At 45.3% G+C, this 13,825-nt stretch overlaps 1 protein-coding gene across 3 annotated transcripts in view; it reads right to left on the reverse strand.

Moving 5' to 3' along the window:
• LOC126497934 (BEN domain-containing protein 5) overlaps nucleotides 1-13,825 on the reverse strand; it is a 1,095,425-nt gene that overhangs the window by 105,343 nt on the left and 976,257 nt on the right. For all 3 annotated transcript variants that reach the window (XM_050136199.1, XM_050136198.1, XM_050136200.1), the window contains one exon: nucleotides 13,084-13,198. In XM_050136199.1, the coding sequence (XP_049992156.1) occupies nucleotides 13,084-13,198 (115 nt within the window). The remainder of the gene's footprint in view (nucleotides 1-13,083; nucleotides 13,199-13,825) is intronic.

The raw sequence follows: 13,825 nt of genomic DNA on the forward strand, positions 1-13,825 counted from the left end.
CTCCAGAAGATCAGGCTTAGGCAAGCCTGTGGGGCAGTTTCTTAATTAGTGATTAATGGGGGAGGGCCCAGAACATGTGTGTGGTACCAGTCCTGGGCTGATGGTCCAGGGCTCTATAAGAAAGCAGGCTAAGCAAGCAATGGGAAGCAAGCCAGTAAGCAGCCCTTGTCTAAGACTTCTGCATCTGCTCCTACCTCCAGTTCCTGCCATGTTTGAGTTTCTGTCCTGACTTCTTTTGATGATTAACAGTGCTATTGAAATGCAAGTTTGACAAACCATTTCCTCTTCAACTTGCTTTTTTTGGTCATGGTTTTTCAATGCAGCCCTAGAAACCTGAACTAAGACAAGGGTGAAGACAGAGGAAGATGGATAAGAACATGGCTTTCAAAATGAGAAAGATGAAGGTTTGAGTGCTAGGCCTTTCACTAAGAAGCTTCATAACTGCACAAATTCATGTGTTTGCTAAAAACACCTTCCAAAGCGGGAAGAAGAGATATTGGATGTATTTCTCTCCCACTGGGCCCTCTGTGCTGGCAGGGTCTCCATACAACTGATGCTCAGAAAATCTCATAAATAGATGCTCAGATGGCTAAGGGATTTGTCTGTGGTGACAGGTGACAGAGGTTGGACTTACACCAAGCCCACCAACTCTAAGTTCTCAGGCTTCATTTGACTATTCTGAAGTAGTCTTAGGACTCAGGAAAGATCCTGAAAGACTGTCCCTTGGGTTAGAGGATGATGCTCACTTAACAATCCTATTTTAGATGTATTTTTAAAAATTCTTTGTTGTTTTCATACACTGTATTTTGCTCATCTTCACCCTACTTCTCTTCCTAGCTTCTCCCCAGTCTACCCCTCCCTACCCCTTCAACATTATGTCCTCTTTATTTTTTATTCCCTAACCATCTTGTTTTTAAATGGGGAAAGTGAGTTTTAAATAAGAGACTAATAATGTGAAAGTGTCTGTATATGGATTAGTGAAAGGTGTTCCCTTCAAGTCTGGCAAGGTATAAACTGAAGTCACTTCTAGATGGGTAACACACAGAAATAATGACACTCTAGTAAGACCCTGAGCTGGAAGTAGAGTTTCAGTCTCATGGACAGAAACCTTTGTGCAGTGTTCAAGATATATAGTCCTCACTCTCCACTGGTTCGTAGCAAAACCAGAACTCTGGCTTTTTGCCTGAACTGAAGCAAGGCTTTCATTCCTTAACAGTGATCTTTTTTTATCAAAGTGATTTGGGAGAATGGGCTGCTCAGATCTGTGAAAGGAATTCTCTCCTACCCCAGGCTTTCAGGGGCTCTTTCTCCTACCACTTATTCCTAACAGACAAGGAAAAGTTTTGCTGAAGGCCATTGCAGAATGCTATCCTCCAAGAATAACAGCATTACTATCTTCATCAGAGTGGTTGTGACTGCTTGCAAGAGACGCTCAATACTGGACCTGTTGGTGTTCCCTCATAGAAAGAGGTCATTAGAGCCTCACCTGAGAGTTCAGCCACTCCTTCCTGAACAGCTCTGGCAGTTATATGTAGTTCTTCTCCTACTGCATGTGATCTCCTGGTCTCAGGAGGTGTTCGACTACAGAGTGTGGAAGTTTACCCAAATAGAAGATCCTGTCTACGCGATGATGGGGAAGTCATTATCCATGATCAGGTGAAACTTGTTGGTGGTTTTGCTGTTTGAATGGCTAAGTCAAACCTTGATGTAATTGTATCGATTGGCCCTTGGTGCCTAATTGGTGGAATGGATTCTTTACATCTCCTCAGGAAAAGCTCGTGCAAGAACATGACTCCTCTCTCCCATGCACAGCTTGGCTTTAGGGGGTCTCCTCTCCCTCTGGCCAGTCTCCTGCTCAGAAGTTGAACATATTAGGCTCTAGAAGCTTCCCCATTTGCAACTTAACACTCCCCAGATCTAGGCACCACCTAGAAGAACACAAAATTCTATGAAATCCTATCCAGACACTCAGAGAAAGGGAGGGCGGGACCAAGAGTAAAGAAGGGATTTGCCAAGGTCATGGCTGTGGAATAGTAAGATTGAAAGTTCATTTCAGAATCAAGGGGGATACTTTTTCTCTCCATAACAACATTGATAAAAGGTTTACTCTTTTTTGAAAAGCCCAAGGGTACAAATTTTTAAGGGAGCTCACTGGCCTCGAAGCTAGGAATTGACTATTGTAACTTCTTAGGTGGGAGGGGGCAGAAGAAAGACAGGGAGGGAGAAGTCCTTCATATCCTTCCCATGTGAAAATTGGCAAGACCCTCACTTGTTCTAAGGACCCCAAGTTCAAATATGGACATAGGAGCCATGTTGCCTAGAAAAATATATGCTTATCTGTCTAGTAATTTTGTGACTAGACTTTTTCTGGGCAGAAAAGTGAGGATTTTTTCCACTCTCAGAGGGTTGCTGTGAAGACCAGATGAGATTGTCTGTGCGAGATGCTGAGGGCACTGCCTAGTTTGAGGTATGTGTTACACACCTGTTAGCAGTGTTCATGGCCCAACGTTTAGGGTCCTCCACAACCTGGTTCCAGAAGCAGGGATCAGAGTTGTTGGCCCCTAGGAAGCACCCTGAGTTTGGTTCCTTGATCTCTAGCAAACACCAGGGGCTATGAGCAGGAGACTTAATTTCCCTGTGTGTGTCAGCTTCCTTCTCTGCCATATGACAAGGGCATGAGGGTCTACCTTCTTGGTTTAAGGTAGTACTTGGGTGGTATACCCCCCACACCCTTGCTACTCCTTCCTATGGGTAGGGATAGAATTTTCTGACTGACCAAACTCAAGGAACTGAGCCTGCTGGGCCTAGACTACTCAGGAATGTGTTGAGCTTTGTTTTTTTTTTTTTATTCATGCATCACGTTTATTTTGTTTTCTGTGGTTCTAGGTACATATTCTGGGCATGTAGGCAAGTGTTCTGCCAGAGCTCTACCCTTTGGCCTCAGCATGTTGGTTTGTGGAAGTCTGGGGATGTGAATATGGAGCTCTGCAGAAAAGCTCCATTCTGGTCTGCTCTTGGTCACATGATGTGCTCTCTGGAAGCTGCTTGCTTTATCCTCTTTTTGTGGCCGATGGGTGTTGAAATAAGAGCGGCGGCGGGGCTGCGTCCCCAACACCCCGGCCGCTTGGCTAGCTCATGCCCGAAATAACAACATACAAACTGTATTCAGTTAAACACTGCTTGGCCCATGAACTCTAGCCCTTACAGGCTAATTCTCGCACCTGGACTAGCCCATTTCTAATGATGTGTGTAAGCACCCCAAGGTGCGCTTACCGGGAAGATTCTAGCCTCCGTCCATCATGGTGTCTCTGCTCCAGCCCAGAGCTGTCGAGTCTCTCCGGGAGCAGAGCAGAGTCTGACCTCACTTCCTCTTCCGCCCAGCATCCTATTCTGTTTATTCCACCCACCTATGTTCTAAGCTATGAGGCCAAGCAGTTGGTTTATTATAATTAACTAATTACCTTCCTCCATCAGATGGGATGTTGAATTTGGGGATAAATCAAACAGAAGTCAATGTGGGCCACAGATGCAGAACATGCCTTTCAAACTCTGCCTTCATCAACAATAGAGCAAATATTTTTACCTCTGCCTTTTTTATTACTGAATCCCTTTTACACATCAAGCCATAAGATGAGACCAAGAGCAGGAATGTATCAACTATCATCCTTTTAACTTCAGTGATTGATATGCTTGTGACACTGCCAACAGTGTCTGGCAGCTTTGTATTGTATCAACACTGGTCACTATTATTCCTTCAGAATACGTTACCATTTTCTTCCCCTGACCAACTTTGACTCATCATTCAAGACTCATCTCATACAGGACATCCTGCAGGACATCTTCCCTGACTGCCCCCATTCCTACATTCCCAAAGGAGATAGAACGCTTTCTTCTGTGACGTCTGAGTTCAGAATAGGGCCAAGCCTACATCATATTTCTGCTGCACGGTATCAGGTACGTACTTGGTGAAGGAAAGAAGGAAGGAAGGCAGGAGGGAAGGAAGGGGTAGAATAAGAGAGAGGGGTGAGAAAGAGGGGGGAATAAAAGGAGAGAGTGGTGAGAAAGAGGGAGGGAAGGAAGGAAGAAAGGGAGAGAGAGTAGATTCAAAGGAGGGAGGAAGGCAGAGGGAAAACAGAAGCAGAGGAAAGACACAGTGGGAAGGCTTCTTCAGCAGAAGCAGAGTGCCAGCAAAGGCCAGTTTTCAGCGAGAATGGGCAACTGTACACTCTTGGGGAAAGCACAGAAGGAAAAGAAGATGCAGGAGGGATAAGGTGGCTTGTGGGTGAAAAGCATGGGAAGATGCTCAGTGATACTGAAAAGGCCTCAAGTCCAGGCTAAACAGCTCAGGGGCCCTCTGAGCTTACATGGAGGACCAGTGCTGGGTGAGCAGCGGTTGAGGAACTAAGACCAGACGTGATGGCGTCCTAACTGTAGTCCACTGTTTTGCTTCTCTAGAATCCCAAGCCACCAACTCTTGGTATCTACTGCCCCAGAGACTTGTTTTTACTCTGGAATCAGTTATTGAAACCAACTTGCTATCAACCCAGCTTTGAAATGTGACTCGGCTGCTTGCAGGACAGAGATGGAAGCTGCCTCCACAGGCATCTAGCCATCTGGCCTTTTCTAAGCAACCTGGCTGGGAGGCTCATTTGAATAATTGGTTTTGGCGGTGTGCACTTGTGGGTTAGACACCCGATTACACCAAGGGCCCAAGTGTCCTTTCAGCCTCCATAAAAACATCACTCAGGTTATATAAGGTAGGAGAGTCTCTAGGAGGTAAGGGTCTGTCTGGCCTTGGCCGTTGCTCAGGCTGCCTCTGAAGCATGTGGTTCTTATGACCTTCAAGGAGTTATTTCCATCCTCTATGGCCTGATTTCCTTGCCTAAGGAAGGAGCATAACTCTTGCCTTGCCTCTGCCTCAGGCTTCTCAAAGGGCTCTACAAAAAGATGGGGGGGGGATTGCAACTCAGCCAAATAAATGCATAAGGATGGATTTAGGTAAAGATTGAGGTGAAGGAGAGTCCAATGTCAAGGACATATGGGCTGTGTCACAAATGTGGTCCCCAGAATAAGGTTTGAACCCTTCCCAGCCTTATCCCGCTAGTTAGATCAGTATGCTAGAGGGAGTTTGCTGTGCCTGTTTCTTTATCTGTCAAGAAAAAATAATGGTGCAATTGTGCTAATGGTTAAGTGAAACAATAAATGCAAAATCCTTGGAATAGTGCCAGGTGCAGAAGAAGCAATATGTGTTATCATCATCATCATCATTATCATCATTCAGTCTTGGACACCATGCCTCAAAGACAGGCAATGACAAACCTCTGGAGTACGTTTGGAGGACAGTAGGAAGGACAGGGTATGAGGCTACATATGACAAGTTGAAAGGCTCTGAGTGCATCGATGGGAAAGGGGGAAGAGCAAAGATACACAATCTTCCAACAATTGAATGACTGCTGGGCAGACACTAATCTGGACCAGAGGGAGCCTTCAGAAGGCAGAGACAGTAAGAGCTTGAACAATGTCTTAACTAGGGTTTGCTGTGAAGAGACACCATGACCACAGCACCTCTTACAAAGGAATAACATTTAATTGGGATGGCTTATATTTTCAGAGGTTCAGTCCATTGTTATCATAGTGCAACATGGTGGTACCCAAGCAGGCATGGTGCTGGAGAAGGGGCTAAGAGTCCTACATCTTGACTTGCAGGTGACAGGAAGTGGTCTGTCTCTTGGGCATGGCTTGTGCATATATGTGACCTCAAAGCCCACCTCCACAGTGACACGTTTTCTCCAACAAGACCACATCTCCAAATATTGAACTGCCTTTGGAGGCCATTTTCTTTTAAACCACCACAAACAGAAAGTCCTTTCTAATAGGCAGAGAAAGCATGGGTGCAGCTGATGCCTTGGCATGTATGGGGGGTGGGCAGTGCTACTGTGCCTGAGTTTCCACAGCCGGGAGTTCAGGTATGGGGGGTTCATTGTGCCTGAGCTTCCACAGCCAGGGCTTAATGCAGGCAGCCCTCAAAGATGCTGCTGAGGGGTTCCTGCCCTGAATAAGGCACTGCACCAGATATTTGTCTGTGATGCTGTAAGAGAGGAAATGTAGGAGAGGAAGAGGAGGAGGAGCTGACTGATCTCTCAGTGGAGCATTGTTTTCCATTTCTAGCTCAATGGAAAAAGTCAAGTTTTGATATTGACACAAGAAATAGAACATGAACATTATTTTATGTTCCATTCCACTTTGGTCAGCTTAAAATTTCCTTAATTCCTCCTCTGATTCTTAGGTGAAAATAGGCCTATTATAAAGTGTGTGTGTGTGTGTGTGTGTGTGTGTGTGTGTGTGTGTGCGCGCGCGCGTGTGCGTGCCCACATGTGTGCAGTTTGACATACTGCTCCTGGAATTTCATGCTCACAATTATATTTAATGCTGTTTTTCCTGTTCTCCTTAGGGCGCTTTTATGACTGTTGGATTCTTAAGAAACCCCATTCTTAATTTTTCTTTAGCCTATGTGTATATGAACATACATGAGTTTATTTGCATCATGTGTGTGCAGGCGTCTACAGAGGTCATAAAGAACTTAAGTGTTGGTTTCCCTGGAACTGGAGTTACAGGTAAGCTACTGTGTGGGTGCCAGGAACCACAGACAGGTCCTCTGCAAGAGCAGTAAGCATTCTTAACTCCCGAGCTACCTCTCTAGCTCCAGGTCCCTCATCCTTTCAAATCCCTCCTTTGTCACCCCCAGTTAGAAGGAGGATCTCTCAGCTTCAAGATACAGTCCAGCACGAGATCAAAAATAAAGGACTGTTCTCCTTGGAACACTGATATACAAAAGTGACCTTTTGTGCCAGGGAACCTGGGATTGATTCTATACTACCCCTGGGCCTCCTTGCCATTCTCTGTTTAAAACGGGGCTGCCACACCACCTTCCTCAAAGGGCTTGGATTAGAACTGAAGGAGACAATACATAGGGTGCACAGTAAGTAGACGCTTTTTCCTCTTCTCACACAAACACCGGGGTTCTTGTTGGTGACTACTGAGTCTGGTTAGTGCCTTCTGCTTTCTCAAGTACCCGCACAGCAAGTCCTTAACAAACCTAGCTGAAATTAGATTTACTGCAATGAAGCATCTTTGCTACAATAGGATTACCAGCGCCGAGAGACAAAGTGACCCCAGACCCCTGCTGCTCCTGTAGCTTCTGCTTCTACCTCAGAGTCTGCAGTGCTCGGCCATAAAGCAGAATCAGTTCTGCACCACCCAGAGAGGTCTGTTCCGCCTGACCTCCACACTCCTAAGAAGCACTGAGGTCTTCAGAAGATGAGCAATTTCACAGCATCCTGCTATCTTTTGGGTAACTGCGTATTTTATGATGACTAATAGGCAATTACTATGGTAATATTGCAATTCAGCATGTGTGAGGTTGGGGAAATGAGAAATTATGGGTAACTACTTTGGACTCATTTCTATGGTAACAAAAAGTAATTGTCATTAAATACCAGTTATACTGAGGCTGTACCTGGTAATTATAGATTTTTATGCCCAGAAACATAAATAAAACCAATAAATTTATTCCAAGGTCTATGACTGTTTACTTGTACGTGGCTCTGTGGAATACACAATGACAAACACCTAATTAAGAAATGCAAACCCAGCACAGAATTTCATATTGTCATATGGAGATGGAAGGTCTGTTTTCATAGGTAAGCCATTACCAATGCTCGGGAAATACAGTGGGATGCAGGGGCGGGTAGGCCTGCTTTCTCTGCAGAGGAAACAAGAATGGTGGTGGTGACAATGAGACCGTGCCAGTACCTCAGCCTGCGTGCAAAGCCTTGTGTTCTGCAACTCATTGAGAATTGCTCACTGATTCTCAACAGAGCTGCCTATCACCCCCACCTTGATGGCCTGACAGCTAGGCTTGCAGCTTCTTGGCTCTGTGTTGCTGGAAGTTGCAATACCTAGCCATCAAGATAGGAGTTGCCAGATACCCTTGGAACGGTTTGCAAACAACCACATTGCAAAATCAGTAGTCAGGCTTTTTTTTCTTTTCTTTTTTTAAAAGTACAATATAACATAAATTTTACCAGATTAACTGTCGTAAGTGTGTGGCTCAATGGCATTAAACATTGGTCATGTGTTGCCATGGGCACCATCGCCATCCCTGAAACCTAGGCCTGTTCGCCCACTACACAGTGATCCTCTTCTGCCCTTCCCAAAGCTCCACAGCCATCATACTGCTTCCTGTTTGTGATATCAGCGACTACTTGAAGCTCCCTCATGTAAATAGAACCCAACAGTTTTTGTCTCCTTGGAAGCTGGTTTATTTCTCTTGATGGCACTATCCTCCAGGTTCATTCGTGGTGTAACCATGCTTCTCCTGACAGACCTCCCCCTGGAGCATCTACTGGATGAGGAGAGTTGCCTTTTCCTACATTTAGTTCCTCCAAGAAGTCTGGAGGAAAATGGAGGCTTGGAGTGAAAGTTGTGTTGTCTCAAGACAACAAGCCCTGCAGGCTAGGGGAGGAAACTGGTAAAAGTTAGAGCCCAGAGACCCAGGGGGTAAGCCCGGAGCCTTGCCCGTGGTTCTTCACCTTCTTACAATGTTTCCCGTTTTCTCTAACGGATATAATAAAAGCTGTCTTTCCTTTCTTAAACCATTGTACTAATCAAACTCAGTGTTTAGGTGCTTTTTAAAAGCATTGGTGCCCAAGAATCCAGAGTGTCACCTTCTAACAGCCACTCATCCTGTGAAACCGGAAGCATATTCATGTCATGACAGCATGCGATTAAACAGTTGGGGATGGAAGCTGACGGCATCTGGCCATAGTTACTCTCTTCTGGGGACTTTAGCTTTGTGTCGGCGCCATCACTACACACCACTGTTTATTTGTTCATTCAGAAAATAGAGATAACGAGCCCATTCTGTGTCAGCCACGATGACAGTCCTGACGGGAACAAGGCAGACAAAGTCACATATATACATGATTACAAATCAGGCCAGGACCAGGCAAGGTGCTATGAAAGGGTGCAGTGGGGAGCCCACTGCCTCTTGCAGGTGCTGGGAAGGCCTTCCCATGGATTATCTGGAGACCTGACGTCTGCAGGGGGAAGGGAGATGAACTTGGAGTGTTGTGGGCATGTTAGGGTGCAGTCTTGCCCTATGTCATTGTTATACATAATAATGACATATTATGTATTGTCAATTCAGATGATATAACAATTTAGAAGCTGCCATGAAATATACTGTGGTTGCCACATATTGTAATATAAACTTTAATATAGGCCATATATACTCTTAGCACAGCCACAGTACGGCACCATACACAGTAATCTAGCTAGTAGACTCTGCTGCTCTTTAACACAATGAATATTCCCAGAATAGCACAACAACCATCTGCTGCTATTGCAGTCTAGGGTAAAGTGTGTGGGGGAAATATTTCTCTCTCTCTACCTCCCTCTCTGTTTCTCATGCATCCCAAGCTGCCCTCAAACTCACTGTGTAGCCAAGGACGACCTTGAATGTCTGACCTTCCAGACTCCTCCTCCTGAGTGCTAGGGTTATAGGCATGTGCCACCATGTCTGGTTCTATGGGGCGCTGGATATTGAACCCTGGGATCTGTGTGCTAAGCAATGAATCTACCAATTAAACCACACCCCCGGGTTATATTAACCTTCCCTGCCAATTAGAATTAAAGTATAGGTGTGGTGTTATTAAATATATAGGCTGAGATGAGAGAACTGGGAAATTGACTGTGGTTTTTTTTTTCTATATTGGATCACGTGCTTCCTTAATATGGAGAAAACAGGGAGAGGAGTAGGAAGAGGGGAAAGGAATAGATTTTTATTTAGAACTTACAATGTTCCCAGTACTGTGCTTTAAGTGTGTTATCTCCCAAAGTTCTCCTCTTTCATTTCCCACTGACAAATGACAGACAGACAGACAGACAGACAGACAAACGGATGGATACATACATACATACATACATACATACATACACACATACATAATTTATTCAGGCTGTGTCAGTTACCCAAGGTCCCACATAGACAGTGGATCAGAAGTTGATGTCACACCTGACTAAACAAAGCCCATGTTATCACTCACTTCATAACTCTGAAGACCCTCCATCCCTCCACACTACAGGGAAGTGGCCTGTGATCTGCCTTCCTATCCCCTGAGGTGCCTTAGTGCAGGCCTGTCTTGCCATAGACTCAGAGGCACCAGGCCCAGCCCTGGCTGCAGCAGGACAGACAATAGGGACGACAGTCCTTTATTCACGCCTGCCCCACCACCGGCTGTAGCCCTGGTGTAGATTCTTTAGCTTCTCCCAGGCATTGCAACTCTACAGGGAGCTGCTGAGGGAGGAAAACTCGAAAGGGCACGAGAGGGAAACAGGGACACTGATGCCTGTGTTCTGACCTGTGTCTTGTGAACCTACCAGCATCCTGTGAAGTCTGGCTTTGTTGCTCCAGAGTTTGAAGAGGCAGCCTCCCTTTTTCCTTCCCTCAAATCATCCCTTGGCTACTAAGCTAGTTTGAGTGGATTTTTATATTTGAAAGCAGAAGAAACCCTAACAGAGCCCTCCCTTCCGAGTTGTGAGGATTAAATGAAACACATGTGAGGGCTTGCCAGACTACTGAGCCGGCAAGCAGACTTCCTGGGATGGCATTTCCCCAAATGTTTCATAAACCTAACCCAGGTGCTGGGCTGTGTAGACCATGGCACTTAACCTTTTAGAAACATTGAGGTCTATATTTCTCTTCTGAGTCTGCTTGTGTTCATGACCATATGCAATGTTCTGAAAAGTAACTTCACTTTAGTTCAGAATTTCCCAAATTTATTTAAACTCCAAATTATTTTTTATGCCATACACCTTAGAGAACAATGGCAAACCCAAGAAATATGACTGCAGAGAGAGCGTGGGAGAAACTGACGTGGAAGGAATTGTCGTGGGGACTTCAGGGCACCTTGAACGAATGCATTCTGAGTCTCTATTACTGTCTTTCCTATATCGTTCCTATACTCTAAACCTGTAGAAATGAATGCTCGTGATTGATAGGATCCTTTTGGCTGTTCTGATCTGTTTTAAAATCAGGATTAATGCTGTGATTAGAGACTCTTTGCAGCTCTTGTAATGAGAAAGGATCATATTTTCTTACTTAGGAGAATGTTGGGAGTTGAAACTTCACCTGGAAACCATTTCTGAGTGTTGGAGCTACATGCCCCCAGTCACAAAATCTGGACCCTGAAGATGTATGGAAAGCATATAAACCCCCTTCCTACTCCCTGGCCATCAGAAGCAGAAAGAAAGGAGCCGTGCTGACCAAGGTCATGGACTGGTTTCTAGCTAACCCTTCCCTGGACAGCAGCTGATGCATAAACAAGCATGTGGGGTGGCAGAATTGACCTCTCTCTGACCACTGCAGCTCTCGTAATTAACCAGAAATGTTAACATAAATCAAATGGTCTTTCTGCCGCTGTTATCACTAACCACACATTCTGTCTGGGGAAGGGAGAATGGGATTACTCTTGGGCCTGAAACAAGCTGTAAAACCTGCAGATGCTAATGAGCCATCACTCCAGCCAATTAGGAGAAGAAGCAAAATTGACTTTAATGAAGGCTTCATGCATCCCATGGGTCTCTTTCAGACCCAGGGGTACCAGAGAACCCCTCTGGACCCAATTTCCATGGTTTTCGAGAGGACTAAAGCAGCCTTGTGTAAAATGGCTCTACCTGGCTGTGGGAAGATCTTACATCGGAACTCAGCCAAGGGCCTTGGCAGTCTCGCCTGTTTTCTTTCTTCATCATTAGGGTCATTCCTTTCATGGCTTACATCCATCACTTCCTGAGCATCTGTTATTGGCTAATTCCTGCTGCTAGGCAGTGAGGACACAAAGACAGTCCTGTCTTCTGCTGCCCTGAAGTTCAGTGGGGTTCGTGAACACTCTCCAAAGCTACAACAAAGAATTCCCATGATTGATTGGCCTCTTGTTCCCTTTCCAATGATAACCAGGCCTGTGATAACCCAGAAGGCAGTTGACATTTTTGGGGGGACTGGGGGTAAATGATTCCTAGAACACAAATATAAGCTGAGTTGTCAGGAGTTAGCCGGTGAATAAGGGATGAGCTGGTTCTACAAAGAGGGCCAGTTGTAGAAAGAAAGTCTAGGGCAATAGGCTTTGCTAAGAGAAGTCAGAGGAACGTTTCTGGAAGGAAAGGACGTGGGCCAGACTGAAGTCAGTGCAGACACAGGCACCAGGGCACACAAAGCCTTCCATGCAAAGCTTGGGGAGGTTGGCTGCTGTCTTGAAGGTTATGGGCCTGATCAGATCTAAAGTCGTGTCATTTGGGCAGTGAAGTCAGGCAGTCAATTATCTACCACCATGTGCTCTGGGCAAGTCCGTTGCCTCGGCTGTGAAATAAAGGCAATAAGACTGTCTCTCTTGGAGAACTCAGTGTTCTTTTGGCAAATGATCCCCTGGGCAGTGGGGAATTTTAGGCTATAAATGATCGTTCTAAGATAGGAGAAAGAACGTTCAAGAGACGGCCTACAAGCAAGAGTGAGACTGAGTGGGATGTTCATCCAAAGAGAAGTACTGCCCCATGATCAGGGCTGCTACTCTCCTTCCTTAAGGATCTCCTAGGAGAAACACAGCAACAGATCGGGGAGCGTTATAACCACTGTCTGAGATTCTGCAAAGCTCATTCTTCCCCATCATTCCCGCCGATACAACTGCCCTGCTGCGGGATAATTGTCTCTTATACAAGAGAAATTGAGCATCAGCGAATCCCTCAGGGTTATGGAGGTAGCAGGTGCTAAAATTAATATTAGTTCTTCTGGTTCTTAGTCTATCAGTCTGTTTAGAAAACTCCAGCAAGTGACTTTGGATAGTCGTCTATAAATGGCCAATGACATTAGGTGCACTCGGGAGGTGGAGGAAAATTTCCTCTGATTTTAAATTTTCCTCTAATAATTCCTCTAATGGTTAGGCTAGAAATTATTTCTCAAGTTAATTGCCTCGTTTCCATCCCTCCATCCTGCCACTTCCTGCTTCTAAACATTTGTTCCCAGTCCCTCACCTGTAGTTGCCCAGGTAGACTCCATCAGGGTTGAGCATTGGTGCAATCTTGAAGACCAAGTGTTCTCGTAGGACACGGGCAATTGGATGCTGACTTACAAGGAAGTCAATGATCCCTAGGGAGAGAGACAGGCCTGGATTAGCTTCAAAGCGTTTCAAGAAGGATGTGGCACATTTTTCTTAGTGTATGAAATGACAAGAGGGCCAGTGAGTGTTGGCCTCTGTCATCAGCTACTGTCTATAATTATGGATCTACGGATATATGGTGAGGTATCAGCTATTGTCTATAATTATGGCTATACGGATATATGATGCGGTATTTCCCAATGGGTTGTCCAAATATATCTCTGTTTCTAAGAGAAGGTAGCTCAGAACATAGCATTGAGGCCTAGGAACAAGAGGGATAAAGCATTGCATGCAGATGGAGCAGAGAGGATTTCCAGGCATTCGAGCTGGGCCTTGGGGGTCCTTAGGGAACAGCAATAAATTCAGGAAGGTGCCCTCATCACATAAGCACAGGGGCCTTCCTGAAGTATCCTCTCTATTTCCCTTCTGGTGATGCTCTGCATCTATTCACAAAAAAAGGGGTTGGGTGACATAAATGGTCCTCAGTCCTGTCCCTCTCCTCTGTTCCAAGTATCTACTTCTTCACTACAGACCTGAGCATATAGTCAAAATACTGCTCTAACATTTCACAAAATTGGTGTAATGCCATAAAAAGTGGTAGGAGAGTCTCCCAAAGG

Source organism: Alexandromys fortis, unplaced genomic scaffold, assembly GCF_014885135.2.
Source record: "Alexandromys fortis isolate MF-2015 unplaced genomic scaffold, M_Fortis_MF-2015_v1.1 scaffold_13, whole genome shotgun sequence".
Classification (NCBI taxonomy): Eukaryota; Metazoa; Chordata; class Mammalia; order Rodentia; family Cricetidae; genus Alexandromys; species Alexandromys fortis.